The sequence below is a fragment of the Vombatus ursinus genome, unplaced genomic scaffold, assembly GCF_900497805.2.
Source record: "Vombatus ursinus unplaced genomic scaffold, bare-nosed wombat genome assembly UNPS02004596.1, whole genome shotgun sequence".
Lineage (NCBI taxonomy): Eukaryota > Metazoa > Chordata > Mammalia > Diprotodontia > Vombatidae > Vombatus > Vombatus ursinus.
In genome coordinates this window covers 6,010,381-6,034,787 of record NW_020944374.1, presented here as the reverse complement: position 1 = coordinate 6,034,787, position 24,407 = coordinate 6,010,381, and the positions used below count along the sequence as shown (strand labels likewise).

The window sequence follows — 24,407 nt, the reverse complement described above, 5'->3', positions numbered from 1 at the left end:
ACACCTAATGGCCTCTGTAGAAAGGCCTTGAACTTGGAGGATCTTGGACCTAATGGCCTCTGTAGAAACACCTTGAACTTGGAGGACCCTGGACCTAATGGACTCCGTAGGGGTGCCTTGAACCTGGGCTCCATCTGGGGGACTGTGTACCTAATGGCCTCTGTAGAAGGACCGTGGACCTGATGACATCTGCAGGGGATCCTTGGACCTAATGAACCCTGGAGGAGGACTTTGGACCTGATGGCCTCTGTACCAGGGCTTTGAACCTAATGCTGTCTGTAGGCAGGGCTTGGACCTACTGGCCTCCGTAGGGGATCCTTGGAGCTGATGGCCTCTGTAGGAGGGACTTGGACCAACTGGCCCCTGAAGGAGGACTTTGGACCTGATGGCCTCTGTGGAAAGGCGTTGAACTTGGAGCACCTTGGACATAAAATCCTCTGTAGGAGTGCCTTGAACCTGATGGCCTCTGTAGTACGGCCTTGAACCTAATGGTCCCTGAAGGAGGACTTTGGACCTGATGGCCTCTGTAGAGGGGCCTTACACCTAATGGCCTCTGTCGAAAGGCCTTGAACTTGGAGGACCTTGGACCTAACGGCCTCTGTAGAAACACCTTGAACTTGGAGGACCCTGGACCTAATGGCCTCTGTAGAAAGGCCTTGAACTTGGAGGACCCTGGACCTACTCGACTCCGTAGGGGTGCCTTGAACCTGGGCTCCGTTTTGGGCACCGTGTACCTAGTGGCCTGTGGAGAAGGACCATGGACCTGATGGCCTCTGTAGGGGAACTGTGGATCTGATGGCCTTTGTAGAAAGGCATTGAACTTGGAGGACCTTGGACCTAATGGCCTCTGTAAGGGTGCTTTGAACCTGATGGCCTCTGTAGGAGGGCTTTGAACCTAATGGTGTCTGTAGGGGGGCCTTGGACCTAATGGCCTCCATAGGGGATCCTTGGACCTGATGGCCTCTGTAGGAGGGCCTTGAATCTAATGGTGTCTTTAGGGGGGCCTTGGACCTGATGGCCTCTGTCGAAAGGCCTTGAACTTGGAGGACCTTGGACCTAATGGCCTCTGTAGAAACACCTTGAACTTGGAGGACCCTGGACCTAATGGCCTCTGTAGAAAGGCCTTGAACTTGGAGGACCCTGGACCTAATGGCCTGTGTAGGGATGCCTTGAACCTGATGGCCTCTTTAGGGGGGCCGTGGACCTAATGACCCGTGGAGGACGACTTTGGACCTGATGTCCTCTGTATGGGGGCCTTACACCTAATGGCCTCTGTAGAAAGGCCTTGAACCTGATGGCCTCTTTAGGAGCGACTTGAACCAACTGGCCCCTGAAGGAGGACTTTGGACCCGATGGCCTCTGAGGAAAGGCCTTGAACTTGGAGGACCTTGGACCTAATGGCCTCTGTAGGGATGCCTTGAACCTGATGGCCTCTATAGGGGAGCCGTGGACCTAATGACCCCTGGAGGAGGACTTTGGACCTGATGTCCTCTATATGGGGGCCTTACACCTAATGGCCTCTGTAGAAAGGCCTTGAACCTGATGGCTTCTGTAGGAGGGCCTTGAACCTAATGGTGTCTGTAGGGGGGCCTTGGACCTGATGGCCTTTGTAGAAAGGCATTGAACTTGGAGGACCTTGGACCTAATGGCCTCTGTAATGGTGCTTTGAACCTGATGGCCTCTGTAGCAGGGCCATGAACCTAATGGTGTCTGTAGGGGGGCCTTGGACCTAATGGCCTCCGTAGGGGATCCTTGGACCTGATGGCCTCTGTAGGAGGGCCTTGGACCTACTGGCCCCTGAAGGAGGACTTTGCACCCGATGGCCTCTGTGGAAAGGCCTTGAACTTGGAGGACCTTGGACCTAATGGCCTGTGTAGGGATGCCTTGAACCTGATGGCCTGTATAGGGGGGCCATGGACCTAATGACCGGTGGAAGAGGACTTTCGACCTGATGTCCTCTGTATGGGGGCCTTACACCTAATGGCCTCTGCAGAAAGGCCTTGAACCTGATGGCCTCTGTAGGAGGGCCTTGAACCTAATTCTGTCTTTTGGGGGGCCTTGGACGTAATGGCCTACATAGGGGATCCTTGGACCTGATGGCCTCTGTAGGAGTACCTTGAACCCACTGGCCCCTGAAGGAGGACTTTGGCCCCGATGGCCTCTGTGGAAAGGCCTTGAACTTGGAGGACCTTAGACCTAATGGTCTCTGTAGGAGTGCCTTGAACCTGATGGTCTCTGTAGGATGGCCTTGAACCTAATGGTCCCTGAAGGAGGACTTTGGACCTGGTGGCCTCTATAGAGGGGCCTTACACCTAATGGCCTCTGTCGAAAGGCCTTGAACTTGGAGGACCTTGGACCTAATGGCCTCTGTAGAAACACCTTGAACTTGGAGGACCTTGGACCTAATGGCCTCTGCAGAAAGGCCTTGAACTTGGAGGACCCCGGACCTAATGGCCTCTGTCGAAAGGCCTTGAACTTGGAGGACCTTGGACCTAATGGCCTCTGTAGAAAGGCCTTGAACTTGGAGCATCCTGGACCTAATGGCCTCTGTAGAAAGGCCTTGAACTTGGAGGACCTTGGACCTAATGGACTCCGTAGGGGTGCCTTGAACCTGGGCTCCGTTTGGGGGACCGTGGACCTAATGGCCTGTGTAGAAGGGCCGTGGACCTGATGGCCTCTGTAAGGGTGCTTTGAACCTGATGGCCTCTGTAGGAGGGCCTTGAACCTAATGGTGTCTGTAGGGGGGCCTTGGACCTAATGGCCTCCATAGGGGATCCTTGGACCTGATGGCCTCTTTAGGAGGGCTTTGGAATTAATGGCCTCTGTAGGGATGCCTTGAACCTGATGGCCTCTGTAGGAGGGCCTTGGACCTAATAGCCCCTGAAGCAGGACTTTGGACCTGACGGTTTCTGTATGGGGGCCATTGGACCTAATGGCCTCTGAGGGGGGCCCTTCCAACTTGGGGATTTTGTGATTTTCTGAGTAAAATATCTAAGTCTGACCATATTATCTGAGACCAATTTCAGTCTTGGGGTACTCTTTACCCAGGTAATGGATGGACTTGGCATTTTTCATTATTCTAGGCTGGAACGAATTCATTTTCCGCTCCTCTGTTAAAGCAAGTTACGGACCAGAGAGAACCCGCTCATAAATCCCATGCTGAAGAAGAAAATTCAACTGGACTCACTTTCTTATACTTGGATTTGTAGTGTAAGGCTCTGTCCACAGATGTCAGCCACTCCTGCTCCTTTGTAGACTCAAAGTAAAAGAAAGCTTCTGTGCTTAAATCCAGTTCTTGAAACCTAATAAGAAGGGGATATAGAGATGAATACATACTGCTTTAGCTATTTCTAACCTACTCCTTCTCAAATCTAGAAATACAGGATCAAAAAGGGGAAGAGAAAAACAATCAGTACTTTCCTAGAAGTGTTCTAGTCACTGCAGTGTCCAGTGATGACATAGAACTTTCTTTTCTGAAGATTCTAACATTATATTTAGAAGACATATAAAGAAAAATGCACTGAATATTATGCATTTCCAAAAGGTGGGAAAGAAAGTTTGGCTCTGAGCTCTGATGAAGTCATTGCTACCAAGTTATCTCAAACTTTGGCTTTTAAGATTAAAAAAAGGGGCAGCTAGGTGGCGCAGTGGATAGAGCACAGGCCCTGAAGTCAGGAGGACCTGAGTTCAAATCTGGCCTCAGACACATAACACTCACTAGCTGTGTGACCCTGGGCAAGTCATTTAACCCCCTTGCCTAGCCAAAAAACAAAAACAAAAACAAAAACAAAAACAAAAAAAACACAAAAAGATTTCTCTAAAGAAACAAAACTGAGAAGGAAAGGGGCAGATCTGACAACAGTATCTCTTACCCAAGGCAGTAAATATCTGGAGGATCGGTATCACAGTTCAGCCAGGGTTCCAAAGCACTGTCTGGAGACTGACCATTCACATTCCATGTTCCAATAAAGAACCTGGCACACACCAACGACCAAAACAGATTATTTTAAAAAAACAAAACAAAAACCCAAATATGAACCGATATAAAGTGTTTTCTTATGTTACTCACATCGGAAGATGCAGCACTTGGGAAAAATAGTTATTTCAAACATGTTTTCAAAATCTGGCCAGACATGCAAGCAAACGCCCCTGTTCTCAGCATCCATGAGTACACATGGACATACTTACTCACATTCATCACCTAAATTGTTTTCCTTAGGAAAATCTACCAAAATGAGCACTATAATAGCTCACATTTTTGCTAGCACTTTAAAAGTGCTAATACAAAGCACTCACCTCACAATAAGCAGTGCAGGTACAATTATCCCCATTTTACAGAAGAAGAAACTGAAGTTCAGCAAAGGGAAGAGTCTTGCCCAGAGTCACAAAGGAGAATGAAGTTAACTGCACAGGACAATTTATTTACTTATTCATCATTCCCAATTCTTACATCAAGAGTAATTAGGCAGCTACTTGATGGGAATACCTTGCAGACAACAAAGTTATTTTCATGTATACTCGGATTCTGGGACTTTTAAAGAGAGGTGGGAAGATATAACTTTACTAGAAGTTAGAGTCAAGTCTGCCACCTTTTTTTCCACAGGCTACCATGGGACTGTAGAGACCGGGGATCTCATCGATGTGGGGAAGGTGCCAGTGGGAAAACTCTCTCTGTCATACAAATTAGCAACTCATTTGTAGCTTATCATCTTCCAGAGTAGCTTTGGGGCACTTGGAGGTTAAGTGACTTGCCCCTGGTCACACAGCTAGTATGTGTCAGAGGCAGAACTGGAACCAAGGCCTTCCTGACTCCCAGGATGGGCCTCTAACCACTACTCCATACTGCCTTATTACTACATAGAATAATACCAAGAGGGAAATCAGAAGGGGGGAACCTATAACTATCTGAATTGTTTACATACAGATACAAAGGTCATAGGGAAAGAAGAGTACTTAGAGAGTATGACTTAGGATAGTAGCTTAACTAGAACTCGTGGAATGTGATAGAACAGTCTGGAACCCTAGACTACACTGTTCAAGAAAGACTGAAAGGAAGATGGCACTGCCAGTCATCTAACAAATGTGTACTTGGTACATGGCTGTGTACAGAGCAGTCTTCCAAGTGCTGGGGGAAGATAGAACGTTTAGACCAGATGCTATTTCTCTGTCTTCAAGGAGCTTACAATCTATATAAGGAATAAGACACAGAATCATATAAATAATTAATAATAACGACGATAATAACTCTTAGCATTTACATAGCACTTATTATGTGTGCCCACTGTGCTAAGTTCTTCACAATGACATCACATGGTAAGTGCATCAGAGCTACAAAATGAATTCATTACCAGCTGTGGTAGAGGTTGGAAACTGTAAGGCTTCCGGTAGGGGGAGGGAGTCAAATTTGAGTTTTAAAAGATGACTAGGGAAGAGAAATACATCCTAGACGTTGTGAAGAAAATGAGTAAAGGCAGAACAGGGTTAGATGTAGAAATTTGACCTTTTCTCCCTTAGATCTCAAACAGTAAGTACAGTGTTTGTACTTCAAGTTTGATTGTCCATTACAGTTATCTGTACACAAATCCTATCTCCGCCGTGAACTTTATGTGGGCAGAGACTGTACCTTCTTTTCTCGGACCAAGTAGTCAAAAACTCTTTAAAAGTAATGAAAATAAGGAGTCCATGCCTATAAAGTCAAATTCTTTAGCAATCACTAGACATTGTCTGGTCATGCAAGCACCATGTTTATACCCATTCCCTGCTAAGTTACTTTGTCCTACGCTAAGGTACTATATATACAAAATAGCATGGAGCATTAAGTCAATTGCCCAAAAAATTTGGGCAGATGATGTCTTAGTTAAGCTTTGTGTCTCACTCGGTGCCTACCTGAGGGCTCTGTAGCGAGCAGCTCTTAACAAATTTTTGTCACACTGAATGTAGTTGGAAGTATGGGAATGAGGTCAACAGGGAGAAAAGTATTTAGGTCAGGGCGAGAATAGAAAAAGAATGAAAGGGTTATTACAGAAGTCTGTTCCAGACCTCCAAGTCAGAAGGAGGCAGTAGGTGAAACTTCAGGCAGCTCTGAGTCAGAATCTGGTGATGATAGGGGGAGAGGAAGGGCCTTCAATATTTAACTACCCAGACACCTCCTTGAAAAATCATTGCACAGGTAAACAGACGAACAAGCTGTTGAAGTATGTTGAAAAGCAGTCTCTTAGTTTAGATTATTTTAATTTTTTTCTTATTAACTTAAAAGAACTTGTCATGGCTGTAAAGGTGGATGGTACTCTCAGGAGAGGTGACCACAGAAGAACAAAATCCTATGTTTTGGCGATTAGGATGTGGTAATAAATTGGTAATTAGAAATTCGAAGGGAGGTTGTGGAATCTCTCCAGATGACTGCAGAGACCACAACTGTCTGTCTTGGCCCTTAACTAACTCAGAGGCAAGGGAGAGAAGCAGTTGGCCCTTTTCACCCTCTAAGGTATTCAGGAAAGTTTAAAGGTGGCAACCCAAATGTCAAATGACATATATGACGCGCCCATCCTCCTTTCCTTGGGGGAGTGAGGGAAGGGAAGGCGTCCTAACCTGAAAGTCTGAATATTCACATATTCTTTCTCTCGCTTTGCCAGAATGTGTCTGATGAGTCCCTCTCGCTGCCCAGACTGGGAGGTGGGCACAAAAAGCTTCCGCATGGTATTGGTCACTTTTGGCTGGTCTTTGCCCACAGCTTCCTTTTCACGTAAAAACCTGGCAAGGGAATAAGGGAATCAAAACCACAATTCTCTTGGAGTCGAAGTCTATCATATAGGACTTAGGTGCTTCTCAGACAGGACTTACTGTTTGCTTATGTGGCCGGGGGGTGGTGGGGGCTCCCGACGGGTCCTTATTTGCCTATTGTGTATATTTATTTTCTTCTCCAAACTCATTTCAGTGAAATTATCTTCAAATCCTAGCACTCCTGAAAATGCAAGAAGCATTCAAGTTATTAGGGAGGTTTTGCCCCCCTCCTCTAAAAGAGTTTAGAACTAACAAGGTCAAAGGGAAAAAGGGATAACTTCCAAGTAAGTCAGTGTAGGGCTAGAAATTTGAGCACTTTCAGACTGAAAGAAGATACCAGGGAGGATGGGAAAAGAGCATTACCTTGGAGGTCTGGGGGGCAAGCACATCAGTCAGGAAGGGTTGACATACTAAGTAGAAGTAGAGACACATTAACCCGGAGCCTGAAGAGATACCATACACTACGTGAAGGGTTAGAAGGAAGTTAAAAGCTGGAGTGGACCATGGGAAACCAGGCCCCTGGGCACTCCAACACTGCCATTTAGTCACATCATCTCATCTGTACAGATAAAAATCTCATGACCACAATGATCAGAGCAGCCATGGAAAGAGATTCTTCTTTAGTACCTGAAACATCTGATTCATTGGGAGTTTTTTCCGAAGTTTCTAATTTCTGGTACCAGCTGGTGGACTCCCTGAACTCAGGAACTGAAGTAGGTTTATAAGCTTGAGAGAGAGAGAGAGAGAGATAAGCATAAAAAACTGGTCACCCAATACCAAGTGGAATTCACAAAGAAAAGGCCAACTGCAATGGCCCTGGGGCCAACTCAGGGCATCCAAATTGACTATAAAGTAGGCCAACGATAAGCAGTGACAGTTCTGCCTTCCAAGGTAGCTCTAGATTTGAATGCTCATCCCCAAACCTATCCTTCCAAGTCCATCTAGAAAACAACTGACCTCTAGGCTGAAGTAGTGAGGCCCCTGTTCAATGGCCTTGGTAAATTCTAGTCTGTGTCAACATAGAATAAATCCACCTCTATCCAAAGGAGATTAAAAACAAAACAAAACAAAACAAAAAACACCACCAAGTATCAAATTACCATCCTGAGCAGCAAGGATGTCTGTGAGAAAAGTCAGGCACCGATCCTCATCAGGGATTTCAAAGAGACGCTCTCCTACCCACTCACCCTGGACCCGGATTTTGCAGGGAGCTAGAAAGAGGCAAACAGAGGGCTAAGGAACAAGACTGGTTGATCATGAGCTTAACTTTTTTTTGGCAAATGAGAGAATGCAGATCACAAAGAATACAGAACACTGACAAAATCATGTTAATAGCTGACATTCACAGAATACACCTCAAGGTTTGAAAATCCTTTTCTATGCATTATCGCATTTGATTCTCACAATAATCCTGGGAGGTAGATATTCATTCCCTATCTTACAGATGATGATAATAATAATCATAGTAACAGCAACATTTATACAGCTCTTACTATGTGTCAGATATTGTGCTAAGTGTTTTTACAAATATTACAACAACCCTGGGAGGTAGGGGCTATTATTATCATCCCCATTTTACAGATGGAAAAACTGAGGCAAATAGAGGTTAAGTGACTTGCCCAGGGTCACATAGCTATAAGTGTCTGTGACCAGATTTGAACTCAGGTCTTCCTGACTCCACATCTATGCTCTATCAACTGTGCTACCTACCTGCCTCAAATAAGATAAAAAAACCAAGGCATACAGCAGTTAAATGACTTGACCTTGGTCAGGAAGCTAGAGGAAGGTTTTCAACCTAGGTTTTCTTGATTGTAAAGGCAATGTTCTTTCCATAACATTACACTGCCTCAAGCAATTCTACAGATTAAGAACTAGAAAGGGAAAAGGCCAGGCCAGAAATTCAGAGTGCAATTAGGGGCCCTAAGGGGTTAAAAGGCCAGGAAAGCCTGCTGTGCTGATGTAGAGGTAAATTGATGTTTTTAGGAACCAACTTCAGAAACCAGTCCAAGATGGTGACAGGGATAATCCAGAATAGAAGTGAATACCCCCAGAGGCTGATGGGCCATGGAAATGGGCAAACTAATATAGTAATGCCCACTGCACCCTCATGGTATACTAATCTATTTCCAAGAAAGTCAAAAGTCAACCCATGACACTGGAGATTTTGGGGAGGGGGAACGGGCTGTCTGTACCCAGTGAAGGAACATTCCTCACTATCAACTGGCCTCACTTCTTTGCTGTGGATCCCCATTATTATTAGCTAGTTATAGCTTAAAAACAGAGGACAAAAGGCAAGTGGGATGGTTGGCTAATTTGGCAGCCACATTAAGGTATACAGGACTGTCTTAGGCCTTCCTGAAGCAAAAGCAGTCTACGTAATTCCCTTCCAAATGGAAAATCCTTAATAAGTAATAATAAGCATTATTCATGATGGCTATTAAAACTTTACCTCCCAAATACAATATAAAAGCAATATCCTCTGGTCATTTAGTAAAAATAAAAATAAATGTAGCTAAGTAGAAGATCTATCTAGGCCTTTTCTTTACATGTAACAAAGCATTCAAACTTGTCAAATACTTGGCATGAAATGAACTTCCTTGTTTCGTTAGGGCAGTGACCCATTTGTGAACCTTTGCCTATCTTCTTTTCCCTCGTGCTCATAATCTGCTGGCTTTAGTTCAGAAAAAAGAAGAAGAGGTTTACCACACTGGGAGCACTCAGAATTATTTTGAAAGAATTGGGGGAAGAAAGCTTGAGCAAAAAAAATAAAACCAAAAGGAGGGCACCCAGGGAGAAAGAGAGGAGAAGGCACTGAGCATAGGCTGCTTCGAATCCTTTCTAGAAGCATAAATAATAAATAAAATAAATAACAAGGGCACTGAATAGAGTAAAACACAGGGGAGAGAGAAAAGGGGTGGGGGTGGGGGCAAAGGACTGAGCAGAGATGTAGCAATCAGAAGCAGCCTGGAGGCAAAGAATTAAAACTCCTTTCTTTGGGCCCATACTGACCCCTTTCCTAGAGAATCTTTATGAAAAATGTCAAGATGCATGAGACTGTGGGACAGGAGATTTTAAATAAGAATATTCTCCTCAATGCCGTGAAAGATATTTTGGCAAAACCGATTGAACAGCTTCTAAGATTAGGGCCCCAGACACACTCAGAGAGTGCCATATAACCCACCTGACAACAGCATCTGGACAGAGGACTCCAGTCGCATGCCAGGCATTCCAATGGCACCAATTTCAAAGAGACCCCAAAGCAGGAATCAAAGGAAATTTATAATGGTTCTGAGACCATTCCCAACACCCCGGAGGATTCATGTGGCCCAGGATGAACATAAGCCTTTTCAAGTGATCTCTAAACCACTACTATAGATCATGTTACTTCTTTCTCATAGAAAATCATAGAAACCTGAGGCTGAAAGAGAACTGAGAGATAGATCTGAGCCAATCCTTGCATTTTACAGGCGAGAATCTTTCAAACAAGTTAATTCTCGCTCATTTAAGTTAATCAATTGCTGATAACAAAGTCCTCTCCTCAATACTCCATTAATTTAGAACATGAGAAAGATTTTTCAGCAGGCAAATGCCTAGAAAAAGCCCTATGATGGTAAACCACATGAAGGAGTCAAATCAGGACCACCAGATGACCCAAGAAATGACGGGCCCAAAGGCTCAGGCTAGTTGCTTACTTCCAACAAACTCTATGTGCCCTGATGGGCAGGCAATGTTCAGGTCAGATATCAAAGTGAAAACTGGCTTTCCTCTAGGTTTTCCTGTAATGCAAGAATGATTCTTGCTAAATTTTCCCCCAGTCCAATTCTCTACAATGCCAATATATGTGCCAATACATGATTGATTTCTATACGATAGGAGAGGATGCAATAAAGCCCATTTTTTGATAAATGCTGCTTAGTTTGACTTTTCATTTTCGGGTCATAACCTCACCAGGAACAGAACCTACCACCAGTATCTCATTTTGACAGAAAGGTCAGCTGTTGCTACTGCTGCAACTGCTACAGTTAAGGCTAGGGATTCAGGCCATCACTGCCTTTGCTCTATTTTCATCTTTTTCTCCTTCTCTTTTTTAAGCAGAAGAACACATGGGTAGGTTATGTTCTCCCTTGGACATCGGCAAATAGGGGCCAGCAGCTGGGTTTATTTAACTCAGTCTTATAGGATCAGAAAGCTGGGAAGAGCAGCAACACTACTCCAAACCTCCAAGAGAATCCTAGTATCAGAACTTGAAGAGACTTACGGAAGCTGTGGCTACCCAAATCATTAGACTCTGACACTGCTAAAGGTTGGAACCATGTCTAAACAAAACCATGTATATGCCCCATTTCCTCTAGCACAATGTCATGCACCGCTCCATCAAAGTTAGGAAGAACATTAGGTTAGGAAGATTCCGATTCAGTGGTCAGACCTGCTGGCCCACAGCAACCTCCCAAGTGTTGATTTGTCTTTTCCCCATAACACATTACAATGAAAAATGGTAAACAGTGAAGAACAGCCTGCAGAGGAAATCAAAGAGGAATGTGTTCTTGAAAAGTTCAAAGGAAAGTAAAGAGATGGACAAAGCTCCCTCTGGCCTGGATACAGACTCCTAGGGAGGAAGAGGGGGGCTTAAAAAAAAAAGGGGGTACAGGAGACAAGGAATTTCAGTAACTCTGTAGTTCCCAAAGACAATATAAAGAAAGGAAAACAGAATTATCTACTAAGGAGTCAAGGGAAAAAACCCCAGGAGTGAGAGATGGTAGAATACACACAAAACAAAGTTAGAGAGAGCTCACATCAGTGCTTTGGCTTAAGGTACTGGTGGCCTGAGGGCATCAAGGCCCAGCCTGTTTTCCATTTTTTCTAAAATTCTAGTTTGCTACTTGATTTTTTTTGCATTTGATCTGGTGTTAATTTGTATGGTTGTCTTAAAAAGATGGAGAACAGAGGCTAAGATGCTAGAGGGAATACCATTCTTTCCTCCTCTGCCTTCCTCATAGTAAATGTTCAATTAAGTGAATACTGATTGTTTATTTGCTGAGATTTATTCTATTTGAGAAAATACTCACTGTGGGCTGCTATGTCAATCAGTAGGGTCTCTTCTGCTTCTGGGAAAAAAATGTTAATTAGTAAGGGAAAGATAATTTATAAACATCAAAAGAATTACAAACCCAACTCAAAAAACACTCCAGCCTTCAATAATCACTTTTAGGTCTTAAAAGTCATTCAGAAAACCCTTGACCTTTTGGGAAGGTACCCAAGCTTCTGAGACTGCAGAGATATCAACTAAGAGAAAAATTCATTGAACAGATAATTAAAGGGAATCTTCAAAACAAGGCAAACTCCTGGAGTATACAGTTCATACAGTCAGGGAAATAGTACCAGTAGAAATTCAAATGAAGAAAAATTTAATTCCCCTTAACCAAATAACCAGATTTAATATACTAGTTCTTCAGATGTTTTCTCTTCAGAGACTAAGGTAAATAACGGACCTCAGAAGGCCAGGAATTACTATCCTAACATAGATCTGTTCCATAATGACCTTCCTAGGGATCCAAGCCACTTAGGGGCCCAGTTCATCTGAAGGTTTTCTACTGCCTTCTGGCTATGTTTAGCACCTGTGACCTCAGAGCCACACATGCTCAGGAGGCAGGCAGCCAGTTACTGGCTCCTTCTGGAGGATCAGGGCTCTCCTTTGGTTCTGGCTGCTTGCTGTCAAGTTCTCTCACCTTTGGACTCTGGCCTGCCTTGGAACTATGGTACCTACCTGTTCCTCCCTCACTTTCTTCAACTTGGCTTCATGGCCCTAGGTCTTTCAGATCCATGTGTATGAATACTACTGTGTATTACAGCTATGTGTTCTTGTGTCTGATCCCCTTAACTGCACTGTAAGGCCCATCTTAAGCCTCCTGATCATAGCCCCTCTAGCACATGACAGCCTACTCCTGTTACTGTCTCTGCCACGGTACTTTATCACTTGCAAAAGCATCCATTTAATTCTTGTGCAAACATGTCACTCCCCTCTTCAAAAAACTTTTAGTGGCTCCCTATTGCCCAACAAGTACAGTTAAAATTTCTCATTTCTGGTATTCAAGGCCCACCACTATCTGGTGGCATCTGACTTTTGTAACATTATCTAAGGTCACTTCCTTCTGCTGTACATGCTACCAGCCCAACTGGTCTATTCTGCCCCTTGAGCTTTCCTACCTCGGTGTCCCTGTGAAGTGTTTCCCTGTACCTTGACTTATTCCCCTCTTTGCCTGCTGAATTCCCCTCTAGCCTTGAAAGGTCCTCACTGCCCTCTCTTCTTCCACAAAACCTTTCTTGCTTCTAAGTAATGTCCCTGCCCTTTGGACGATATTCTGCCTCCTGTATCCCTTTGTTTCAGACTTCTCTAGTGTATTTCATGGTGCATTGTGTGTGGGCATGATAGTCCTCCTTTTTCATTCATTCATTTTTTGGGGTTGATGCCTTAGCTCTCTGGATAAAAGGTGAGTTTCATGAGGACGGGTACTTTGTGCCATCTCAACTCTGTCTCTCCCCTAGTACCAGCACAGAGCTCTGCAAGAGAAGGGGCCAGAACAACGATCTTTGAATGGAATGGTGACAAAAAGACTGTGAGGTAGATAGAGTGCGCTACTAAGTCTCTCCAGTTCCAGACAGAGTTGGTCTAAAGACAATTATGAATTTGGGTCTACCCCCGAAACAAGAAAAATAAAACACCTACCAGGAATTAATATAAGCAGGGCAGCTAGGTGGTACAATGGATAGAGTACCGGCCCTGGAGTCAGGAGGACCTGAGTTCAAATCTGGCCTCAGACACTTACTCGTTGTATGACCCTGGACAAGTTATTTAACTCCCATTGCCCCGCTCCCCCAAAAAGAATGAGTATGAACACTATGGAGTGATGTCCTTTAGCTCAGTGCAATGCTCAAAAGTAGAACTTGCATAAATAATATACGAATTGGAAAGTAAGTAGGCTATGGAGGAAGTAAAATATCCCCTATAAAAATAATGACTGGGGTTCTTGAGCATTTTGTGTATTATGGGTCCCTTTGGCAGTCTGTGGAAGCCTACAAACCCATTCTCAAAATAATGCATTTCTTGAGAAAACTTCATAATGAAACTGTGTCTGGAGGTTAGTGAAAATCAAGCTGTCATTTTTTTTCCATCCAAATACACAGATTCTCTAAAATCTATCCATAGGATGCTTTGAGGGTCTGTGGGCCCCAGGTTAAGAAGCCCTGCACTAGACTGCTAATCATTTCTAAATTCCAGAGAAGAAATGCTAAAATATCACAATTTTTTTAAAATTTGCAATTCATTTCTTCTCACTGAAACCTGTGATTTGAAGAACTGGGGGTGGGGAGGGTTGATCTTTGAGGTAGGAGGAGGAGGAACACAGGGCTTCCTGGAAGCAGAGCAAACTGGAAGGGCTCCCTTTGGCTTTTCTCCCCAGCCAAATGGCATAAGGGGCTACATGTTATCAGAAGGACAGGCCACATGTTATCGGAAGGACAGGCCGAACGTGGAAGATAGACGTAACCGACCAAGATATACACAGAGGAAGGCATGTCGGTGCCTGGTTTAAAAGAACATCTGGCTGGCCAAATAATTCCATCTCTTCAGTGCTGTGCTGATAGCAGTACTCATGGAAGATTAACCTACTCTAGCCAGGCCTCTCTCAAAAGATCCCTGGAGGCAAGCACTGGTACACTAAGCTTCTTCCTGCCTGCTAAATCAAGTGGGCCCAAAGGAGACATTGTAAGACCATCCTCAAATGTTCAACTGCCGAGCTCAATTCAATCTGAGGTTACAGAATTAGCACGTACTATGAAATGAAATAACAGATAGCTTCTCTTCTCAATCCCTAGATAGGAATTCAAAAGAGCAGAGGCCCAAACATTTTTTCCCCTGGAATCTACTTCCCTGTGATTCATCAGTATTAAGGCTTAACAATATGGACTACAGACTGTGAGATATTTTGGTTGGGCTGGGCTTCCCCCCCAACCCCAAAGGGGAATGCCAGAAGACACATAAAATGCTCACACTTTCAGACAAGGGTAAGACCCATGGTTTGGGTCAGTGAATACAGCAGGTTCAATTTCCATGTGGGTCAATCAGCATTCATTTCAATTCAACAGACCTTTACTGAATGCCTACTGTGTGCTGGGCACCATGCTGCATGATGAGGCAGATGGAATGTTTGGATAAGGTATGAGTGATAATGTGAGCAAAAGTAGGTAGAGGTGAGAGAGCATGGGTAGGTTCACAGGACAGAGTAGTTTGGATTGAATGAAGTGTAGAGTGTGTGGAGGAGAGAATAACAGCTAAGGCTAGACAGGCAGGGTAGTGACAAATTTGGGAAGGCCTTAAATGCCAGACCTAAGTCTGACCTTCCTGCATTAGGCAAAAGGAAACCATTGAAGATTCCTGCACATGGGAGCATTGTGACCAGATCTGAGCACAAGGAAGATTAGTTCAGGTGGTGTTAAGGACAGATTGAAGGAAGACCTGAAAAAATCTGTTAGAAGTAAATTGCCCTGGTACAGCCAGGTGGCAACAAGGGCTTGTACTAGGGTGGTGACCATGGGAATAGAGAGGAAGGGATAAATGTGAGGGATGTTGCAGAGGTGAAAATGGCAGGTCATGAGAGGTGAGATGAAGGGATAGGTCAGAGAGAAGCTCTGGTCTCTGGCCACAGACAATACACCTCCTTAAGCTCAGACAATGAGCCAACAGGAATGGGTCACCAAGTGAAGCAGAGTGTAGAGAGTTCAATCCACCTAAAACCTTCCCTGGACAAATCATTCAAAGCATCCATCCTGCTAACAGTGGATTTAATAGGTTCATCTTTGTACACCTGTTGTACAACACTGATTGTGACTGAGTTTGAGTGTATGTGATGCCAGATAACACAATAATGACCGAAGAGGGAAAATTATGAAACTAGCTAAGTAATCAAAGCTTGTACCTTGTATACATTTAAGGTGGCTATTAATAGGAATGACATCTTGTACAGGCACCTCCTTTTCATAAAACTGGATTATTAACCTAGGAAACAGAAGGATGGATCTAAGAGCAGCGACCAATGAAAAGTGTTAAAAGTACCAAATAACAGTCCCCATTTCTGCGGTTCCTTAAGGTGACACACTTCTTTACATACGGTACCTCATTTGAGCCCCCCCCCCACCTCCCCCATGAAGGAGGTAATGTTATCATGACCACGTTATTATCATTATGAATGGGGAAACTGAAGCACAGAGAGATGACCATACAATTCATCAAGGTGAAAAGCTGGGATCCTTAGGCCCAGACAGCCTGACTTCAAATCGAGTGCTCTTTCCAGTACACCATACCGCCTCGCCAATGTTATGTTCACATTGAGAATCTACATTCATTAGAGGATTATGACCATAAGATCTTTTCTTTTATTAGACTTCCTGCATGTGGTTCCCTACGACATGTATAGGGTAGCACTGACAGCTAGGGATTGCCCCAAAGCATTGGCCTTAAGGGGTCATTTTTGACAACTCACAGCAGGGTAGATGACATAAAAAACACTGTTGTGTCCTCACCCTATAAATGTTTACAAGCTAAGCCACATGACGTGCTTCCAAATATACAAACTGAACAAGGAAATTCTTATCTTTCACTTCCCAAGACTAAACGTTAGTAAGTCAAGTTTTATACTTCTGTATACCCCATAACATCACCCCAACCACTGTTATTTCATAACGTTAGGCTATTATAACCAGATCACAAAAGCCTGTTGTAAGATCATAGCTTAGCCAATCCTTCTGAGATGCAAATTATAATATTTTTTTTCCTATGGGACCAGCTGTCCCTGTAACGATTTGTTTAATTAAACATGAGGATGTTGGGTGGGGTATATGTGACCACATAAAAGTTTGGACTGAACCTGAGTCCCCTAGAGTAAGATACAAGAACTGTAAAGTTGATGCTACTAATGAACTAGATGGCCTGTAATCAACGCATCACCTGTTGTCACTTGACCTTTTGGTAAGCAATCAGTCTGAGCCATCCTTTAAGGACTTGCTAAAATGGTTCAATTCTCATTTAAAAGTGAAATTGGTTTTCTGGGTTAACTTTCCATTTCTGTCTTATGCTTTTCTCCTTTAGGTTTTTTGTTTTGTTTCATTTTTTTTAAACATCTGTTAAACTTTATGAGGATACTCTAGGGGAGGGGAAATTGCCTAGCCAGATTCGTGGGAAGAATTCTCATTCTGCCTTCCCTTTCTTGATTCTGTTTGCCTAATATGGGGACGCTTCTTACATGAAGCTAACTGTGAAGGTCTTTGAAGGAAGTAGAAGAGAGGTCTGTGAGTCCAGATGGATACCAAAAACTAGGTAAAAGTAAAGGGCAAGGAGGAACTGTTGGTTTATGTTAACTTTACTCAAATATGCCACTTCTGGAGCAAAAGAATGTAGACTCGGGATAGCACTGGGAAGCAGCATAAACACTTCAATGGGACTGCAATCTTTGAGGTCACCATAAAACATGATAGCCCTGCGGTAAAAACTGGAGCCCAGGAAACAGTGTGGCTAGAAGTGAGTCTAAACCCTCCATCTAGCAATAATCCTTTTAAAGGAGAAAGTTGAAAAAGATAAAAGACTGTCATAAGGAAGCAATAAGGTTAAGGAGCACTACCAAGAGGTTGTAGAATAGCCTGAAACAAAAAATGTTGTTTGCCTGAGAAAGAATCAATGGGAAGCCAGCCTTGTTCCTGGCAGAGAATAAGCTGAGAGGCTTGAGCCTAACCTAGATTGGCAATCCTCCCAAGATATGTGATTTCATCAATGAGGGAACTACCCCAACTCTCATAGATCCCAACTTCCACCCATTCAAAAAATGGTCTTCATGCATTGGGGTGGCTGCAAAAAAAGATCCATCACCTCTCAGCCAACCTGTAGGGGATGAACTTCTCTACATTTAATGAGGCTAGTTCTCAGATGAAGATGACTGGTCTTGCTCAGGCTTGTGATTCAAAGTCTTGGCCTGCTGGTAGGTAGGACCTTCCAGAACAAAGCATCGAGAGTCCAGGGTCAGCTCTACATCATGATCTATGGAGGACTTGGTATAGGACTTGAGAACTATCCCTTGTGGGAGGGGGACCCCACAAATCTCTCTCCCTATTTTCTTGCTTAGCAAGAAAACCTTCTGAATTTAATTTGACTTTCCAAGCAACATAAGACACAAGAAACCACATACCGCGGATGGGATTTGCAGTCTGTAAGAAAGCCTTTTAGAAACATCTCCTTAACCAAGGAGATTTAGAGAAATTTAATGATGAGGTTAATAGTTTCCACACGTGTACTATAAAGACAACCAGGCTAAACTGTAATCAGTGAAAAATAATCTACACCTTTGGAATGTATAGCATGTTAAGAAAACCTGTTGAATTGAAGGGCACATTATTTTAACAAGAAGAACTAGGAATGATGTGGTTCTGATGGTGTCCAGAAAGAAGGGATTTGACAAGTAAAAAAATCAGATTTTTATCAACTACTGTCCAAGAGACACTGCAACCTATGGACATAACTATCTGGTCACTAGAATGTTATTTTCAATAATGGAATTAGAATAGTTCACCATGGCCTATGGGAAATATCTTTTGAGACTACCTAGGTCCTTTTGCTCTGACTGCATGGTCACCATACACAAACTTGGTTTATTAACTCAGTTTCTGAGTACTTTTAGTAACTAGGTAATGAATACAAGTTAGTAAGTGGAAGAAAAGATTATAAATCATAATATAATAGTATATATACAGGTGTTATACCATTATTAATTAATAGAAATATTATTAATAATATAATATGCATACAGGTGTTATATTATTGGTTATATGTAAATATTATCATGTGAATTAATAACATTATAATATATAAATGTTATTATAATGTGAATGTGATAATATGCAAATATTGACTTTGAATCAAGAAGAATGACATGTGAGACAGAGTGGCCTAGTGGGAAGAACCACAGAACATGAGTTTGAGTTCTTACTCCTCCACTGACTAGTTAGGCCACTTGGACAAGTCACTGAAGGGCCTAGGCCTTGGGGTTTTTTTTTTCCAAGAAAATAAGGGGGATGAGGACGGCAATGATCCCTATGCTTCCTATCTCACAGGGTTGCTCAAAGGATTCAAATGAGATAATGTGTGCACTAATGTAAAGAACTTTCTAACTATCAAATACTATATCTATTTAAGTGGTGCACTTTATACAAGTGACAGATTTGCATGGTTCTAAAGAGAGCCAGAGCCAGCCAAAGAACCTTTTCTATGCCGATCAAGGTGCTTCCATGCAATGGAGAGGACATAGGAAAAGGCTGGGTAAAACCGGCTTGGTTTTGTTGATGATAACAATAATGAAATAGCTTTCTGGTGCAAACTGATCTCTTGTGACTTTGGCTAGGCTAAGCTAGGTCACTCAGGCCCTGGTCACTCTCAGGCAAGTTGAATACCGAGTTGAGTTGGGAAAGTCTGAACCATGTTAATCCCACCAAAAGATACCACATCCTATAAGGAGGTCCAGCCTGAATTAGAAGCTTACTCACTGCATAACATGAAAAACATTCTTTAGTTAGTTCTTTAACAACTGAATAAATGGATGTTCTATTTGATAATTCAATAACCTGTTGAAATTTTTGTAGGATCAATTAAGCTACCAGGTGGTCTGACCAAGCCAGGATGAAATAACAGCTGTTTGTTATGCCATCCTTTAGGGAGTATCTGCTGAAAGATATGGATGAGAATTACACAGGGAAGTACCAAGTTCACAGATCCTTCAAGGTACCCCTGAACCATCAAGACTAAATTGACTGATTAGACCCTAGAGCACAAGTGCCTAGCACACAGCAGGGGGTCAGCCCATGGCAGGCTAGAGGATCAGTTACAGCCCAGAATGAGGTCACCTGGATGGCCTGGCAAGGCTGAGAGATGGGAGGCATCTGATGCAGACTTCTAAAGGAGTATCTGCTCTAGGAGGACTGGACAGCAACTTGATTAGAAAATAATCAAAGAGTAGAGGAGTAAGCAGAGATGATATGAGCAGAACCTGGCTGCCAAAAAGTCAGCCAGCTCAGAGCGAACGTAATGTTTAACGGTCACCAGAAAGACCTCAGAAGGTTCTGACTAGGGGAACAGTTAGGGCCCTTGGCACAGGTAATGCTGATGATGGTGTCACTATGAGGGCTATTCTGAGTACAGATAAGGTGGCAATGGTATGAAAGCTGGCAGCCACATGGACAGCTCACCACATTATTCTTTTGATCAGTCACCAGTAATTTATCAAACTCCCACTTCATGCTGTGCAAAGCTATTTTGCCCCCAAGTCACTTAGTGGGAGAGTTATTTATTAGTCCTCGATTGGGGGGGGGGGGGGGGGGGGGGAAAGCACTGGATTCAGAGCCAGGAGACCTGGGCTTGAGGCCCAGCTCTGATACTTATACTGGCTGTGTGACCTTTGGGTCAAATTATTAAAGTGGTAATGTCTAAAGCAACTATTCTGGTGTCAAAAGTCTCCATTTAAAGGAGTTTCTAATTTTCTCATCATTGGCTGCAATCAGGGACCAAGCTACCCAGAATTCAGGAAGGCAAAGCCTAGTTTGTTAAAAGTAACAACACAGCATTTCTAAGGCACTTTTATTTAAGCTTTTCCTAAACATTTTCATATCTATTATCTCATTTTATCCACATCATAGACTGAAAAGGCCAAGCAAGGTGGAGAGGTGTTATTATTCTCACTATCCTGAAGAGATTGAGATGATATAGTGGAAAAAAATATTAAATTTGCACCAGGAGACTGGGATTTACTCTGTAACTTTGGGTAAATCACTTTCCAGTTCTGACCCTCAGTTTCTTCCCCTGCAAAATGGGGATGATACTTGCACCATTTATCTTGTAGGGCTGTTTTGAACAACCCTTCAAAGGCAACAAGAAGTCAGATGTTATTATAATAAAGTGAGATACCCCTCTTTGAGCTGTTTCCTTACCTGTAAAATCAACAAACCTTCAAGTACTATAGGAATACCAGATGGTATCATTATGTGACTTGTTCCTTCCTAAGCCTCAGCTCCCTCACTTGTAAAATGGGGATATATGTACTACCTACCTCACAAGGGTGTGAGGGAAGCCCTTTAAATCATAAGGGGATATGAAAAGGCCCAAGCCTTTGGAGCTGGCACAGAGTTGAGTCAGAAAGACCTGGGTTCCAAGTCCTTCTATGACATAGAAGTTTCATCACCCTGAGTAAGTCACTTAGGGATGATCAACTTTCTCCGATTTAAGATTCAGAGCAGGGCTGATCTCTCACGGTAGAGGGAGTTAGCTCATGCAGAGTTCTTTATGAAATCACAAATCCATACAATAGAGAAAAAGGAGGGAGGAGAGAGAGAAAAATAATTTGTTATTATTATTACTAGGATGAAGTAACAAGGCCAAATAAGTCAGTGGCAAGGCAAGGCATTCTTCACTTTTGGCCTCAGTTTTCTGCTCTGTAACATTAAAAAATTGGATTTTTTTTTTTTAGACAATTGGGGTTAAGTGACTTGCCCAGGGTCACACAGCTAATAAGTGTCAAGTGTTTGGTCTGAGGCTAGATTTGAACTCAGGTCCTCCTGACTTCAGGGCTGATGCTCTATCTGCTGCGCCATCTAGCTGCACCCAAGAATTGGATTCTTTCTAGGTTTCTTTCACCCCAACTTTGCTACTTGTGGGACCCACTGGTAGCTGGTCTCTCCTCTCATCATTCAGTTTCCTTCTCTGGAAAATAAGAGTGGTTAGACTATCTCTATAGAGGCCATAGGAGCTCCCTTTCAATTCTAGATCTAGGCATCTAGATACAGCACTACAGCACCATGCTTGGAGGCGGGAAAAACCAGGGAAGACACAGGTTCTAATCCCACCTGTGTGTGACCTGGAACACTCTGCCTCAGTTTCTGTATCTGTAAAATGGGGATAATAATAGCACTTTCCACCCAGGGTTGTTGTGACGATCAAATGAGATAATATTATTATAATCACTATAGTATTATTACATCTACAATCCCTTCCTCTTTCCTGGACTGGACTTATTCTCTCAGTAGAATGAGGTTGGCAGCAAGGTATAACATGGTCAAAGCTCTGGACTTAGAGTCAGGAAAACTTGGATTCCAATCTTGTCTCAGACACTTTAGTGACCCCCCCCCCCCCCCCCCCCCCCCCCCCCCCCCCATCCTCCCCCCCCCCCCCCCCCCCGGGGGGGGGGGGGGGTGTGTCCTTATTGGGACACACCAGGATAAGTAAAAGGGCCTTCAAAAAGGTTCCCCTCCTGCCCCCCCCCCCCCCCTCCTCCCCCCCTCCCCCTCCCCTCAATATTTCCCCCTTCTCTTCCCTCCCGCCATCCGCCTCCTCCGCCCCCCCTCCCCGGTCCCTCCTCCCTCGCTCCCACCACCCTCTCCTCCTACCTCCCGAATTCTCCTGCCCCTCAACGCTTCTCCTCCCACCACCCCCCGCCCCCCGCCCCGCCCCGCCTAGCCCTCGGAAGGCACTGCTCTTCACCCTGGGCCCGGGCGCCGCGCCCGGTGGTGGCCGAGGCTGGCTGCCTGGCACTGGCGGAGTAGTCCCTGCCTGCGGGGGATACCCAGGGCCCGGAGGATTCCCCTCCCCCCAGTCCGATCCGGAGGCTACTTACTCAAACTGTGCGCCCCTTCGGACCAGGGTCAAGCGGCAGGCCTCTCGTTCGGGGCCCTTCAACTCCCAGCCCTCGATTGTATGAAGCGGGGGCAGTCAAGGGATCCAAGCTCAAAGCCAAGGCAGGGGCGCCCAGCCCCGCCCGGCCGCCGTTTCGGTCACGGCCGCCCCCAGCGGCGGCGCCCCCCCCTCCCCGCCGCCCCTGCCCGCGCGCCACAGCGGGGGCAATCGCGACCGAAGCCCTTCTCTCCCTCTCCCCCTCCCCCCTCCGCCTCCCCCCTCCGTCGGCCCCCGCCCCTCCTCGCCCTTCCCCGAGGTGGATACTGTGAGGGACTGCGTTCTGGTCGTGGGCCGATCCATCAGGGCGGGCGGGCGAACGCCGGGGATTGCGAACACAGATCGCACGGTGTAAACCCGACGACCCAACCGCCAGCCCTCTCCCCGCCTCCTCCGCTTGCCTGACGGCCCGCCTTGCCTTGCCTTGCCTTGCCTGCCTGAAGAAATTAATAACCGCTGCCCAAAGAGCTCCCGCGCTCGGACTGCGAGATAGCGCCCCGAGCCGACTGTAGCGAGAACGAGTGCCAGTGAGCGCCAGCAGGAGCGAGCGCCGCCGTGAGCGCGGTGCTCCGCCCTCCGCCAACGGCGCCCCCGCGTGTCCTAACGCCACCACTGCAAAGCCGGAGCCTTCTGCCTGGGCCGTCGGCTCCCCCCTGGGAAGCCGGCCAGCCAGCCATCTGCTGAGATCACAGGCTTTCAACGAAACGACAATGGTCGCCCTAGATCATCCTCTCCAACCTGGGGCCCTTCCAGTTATCCATGCACAAGCGAGTACAAAGAACTTGGAAAGCCTAGCTTTCCTGTCCTATAGGGCTCAGCTACTTCATAGCTGGCTGAGTGACCCTGGGTGACACTTGGAGCCCTAGGCACTTTCTAAATCAGGCTGTTTAAAAAGGGCCCATCTGCAATGGTAGCTGAGGTTCCTTCACCAGATACGCAAATGAAATTATTCACAGGTACGGTTCTCCCCTCCCCCCGGCCCCCCATCCACCACCCCCACCTCCCCACAAAAAATGCCAAGCTTAGTACTGTGTTAAATTAACCAAAGAGGCTTGGACGAAAATGATCCCGTGGAACCCAGAGGCAAGAATGTTTGGCTCTGGAAGTCTGAAGACCTGGGCTGAAATTTTCCCTTTGATGTTACTGTACAACCTTGTGTGATCGTGGGGCTTGGATTAGACAAGGTCTGAGGTCCCCTTCCACTTCTAGGATCTAGGATCCCTAAATCTGCCCATTTCCACTCTAACAGTCTGTTCCGTGATTCTAATATGTTTAATGATGCCCGAGGGCCTTTGAAAACGAGTTCCCCTCTTCTGCTCCTCAGTCCCTTCTGCCAGGTTCTTTTCCCGCTGTCTCGTGCAGCCCTGTAAACCAGCAATCTTGGCCATTCCCCAAAGCACGCTAACTCTAAGCCCTTGGAGCAACCGTAGAGTTGGGAACCCCACCCAGTAAGAGAGCGTAAACACTTTAGACCCACACTTGGGCCCTGGGTAGGATAGATGGGAAGCTCACCTGCTGGCCTGAGGGTGGGGCGGGGAAGAACCAGTTCCCTGGGCTCTGCTCTGTTCTAGTTTAATTATTCTGGCTAACATAATTTCTAAAGTGCTAGAGTGAGAACGTTGTGTCAAAAGGTAAAAAACGTTCTACCTAGTCCTCTAAAATCATCATCCCCTTTCTGTCTAGCCCCACCCCCACAGCTTAAACAACATTTGGGGCATCTCACACAGCTGCATCTATTACCTCTTGTTGTATTTATAGTTGTCTGTGTACTCACATACACCCCCCCCCAAGCCCACCCCCCAAATTTAAGTTTAAAGGCTTATATTTTAAACTGTTATCATCTTTAGCCCCTCCTTCCCCCCATTCTAATCAC

General features: G+C 45.0%; 1 protein-coding gene across 1 annotated transcript; it reads right to left on the bottom strand.

Moving 5' to 3' along the window:
• Positions 1-3,052: 3,052 nt before the first annotated feature.
• On the bottom strand, positions 3,053-22,549 carry LOC114025265 (inositol polyphosphate 5-phosphatase OCRL-1-like). The gene is made up of 9 exons (XM_027838628.1): positions 22,479-22,549; positions 15,753-15,832; positions 11,847-11,885; positions 7,881-7,991; positions 7,408-7,506; positions 6,841-6,961; positions 6,589-6,750; positions 3,873-3,974; positions 3,053-3,302 (listed from the first exon to the last, which is right to left on the bottom strand). Exons 6-9 carry the CDS (start codon positions 6,927-6,929, stop codon positions 3,146-3,148), a joined length of 510 nt encoding a protein of 169 aa, XP_027694429.1. The 5' UTR covers positions 6,930-6,961; positions 7,408-7,506; positions 7,881-7,991; positions 11,847-11,885; positions 15,753-15,832; positions 22,479-22,549; the 3' UTR covers positions 3,053-3,145.
• Between the last annotated feature and the right edge of the window lie 1,858 nt (positions 22,550-24,407).

What these genes read in the sequence shown, in the direction of transcription:
- LOC114025265 (XM_027838628.1), bottom strand. Translation starts at nt 6,929, where the DNA reads ATGAGTTTGGAGAAGAAAATAAATATACACAATAGGCAAATAAGGACC. An exon ending in CCCGGCCACATAAGCAAACA is followed by an intron (nt 6,751 to 6,840) that starts GTAAGTCCTGTC and finishes TTCCCTTGCCAG; the next exon opens with GTTTTTACGTGAAAAGGAAG. An exon ending in CCAGATATTTACTGCCTTGG is followed by an intron (nt 3,303 to 3,872) that starts GTAAGAGATACT and finishes CCTTCTTATTAG; the next exon opens with GTTTCAAGAACTGGATTTAA.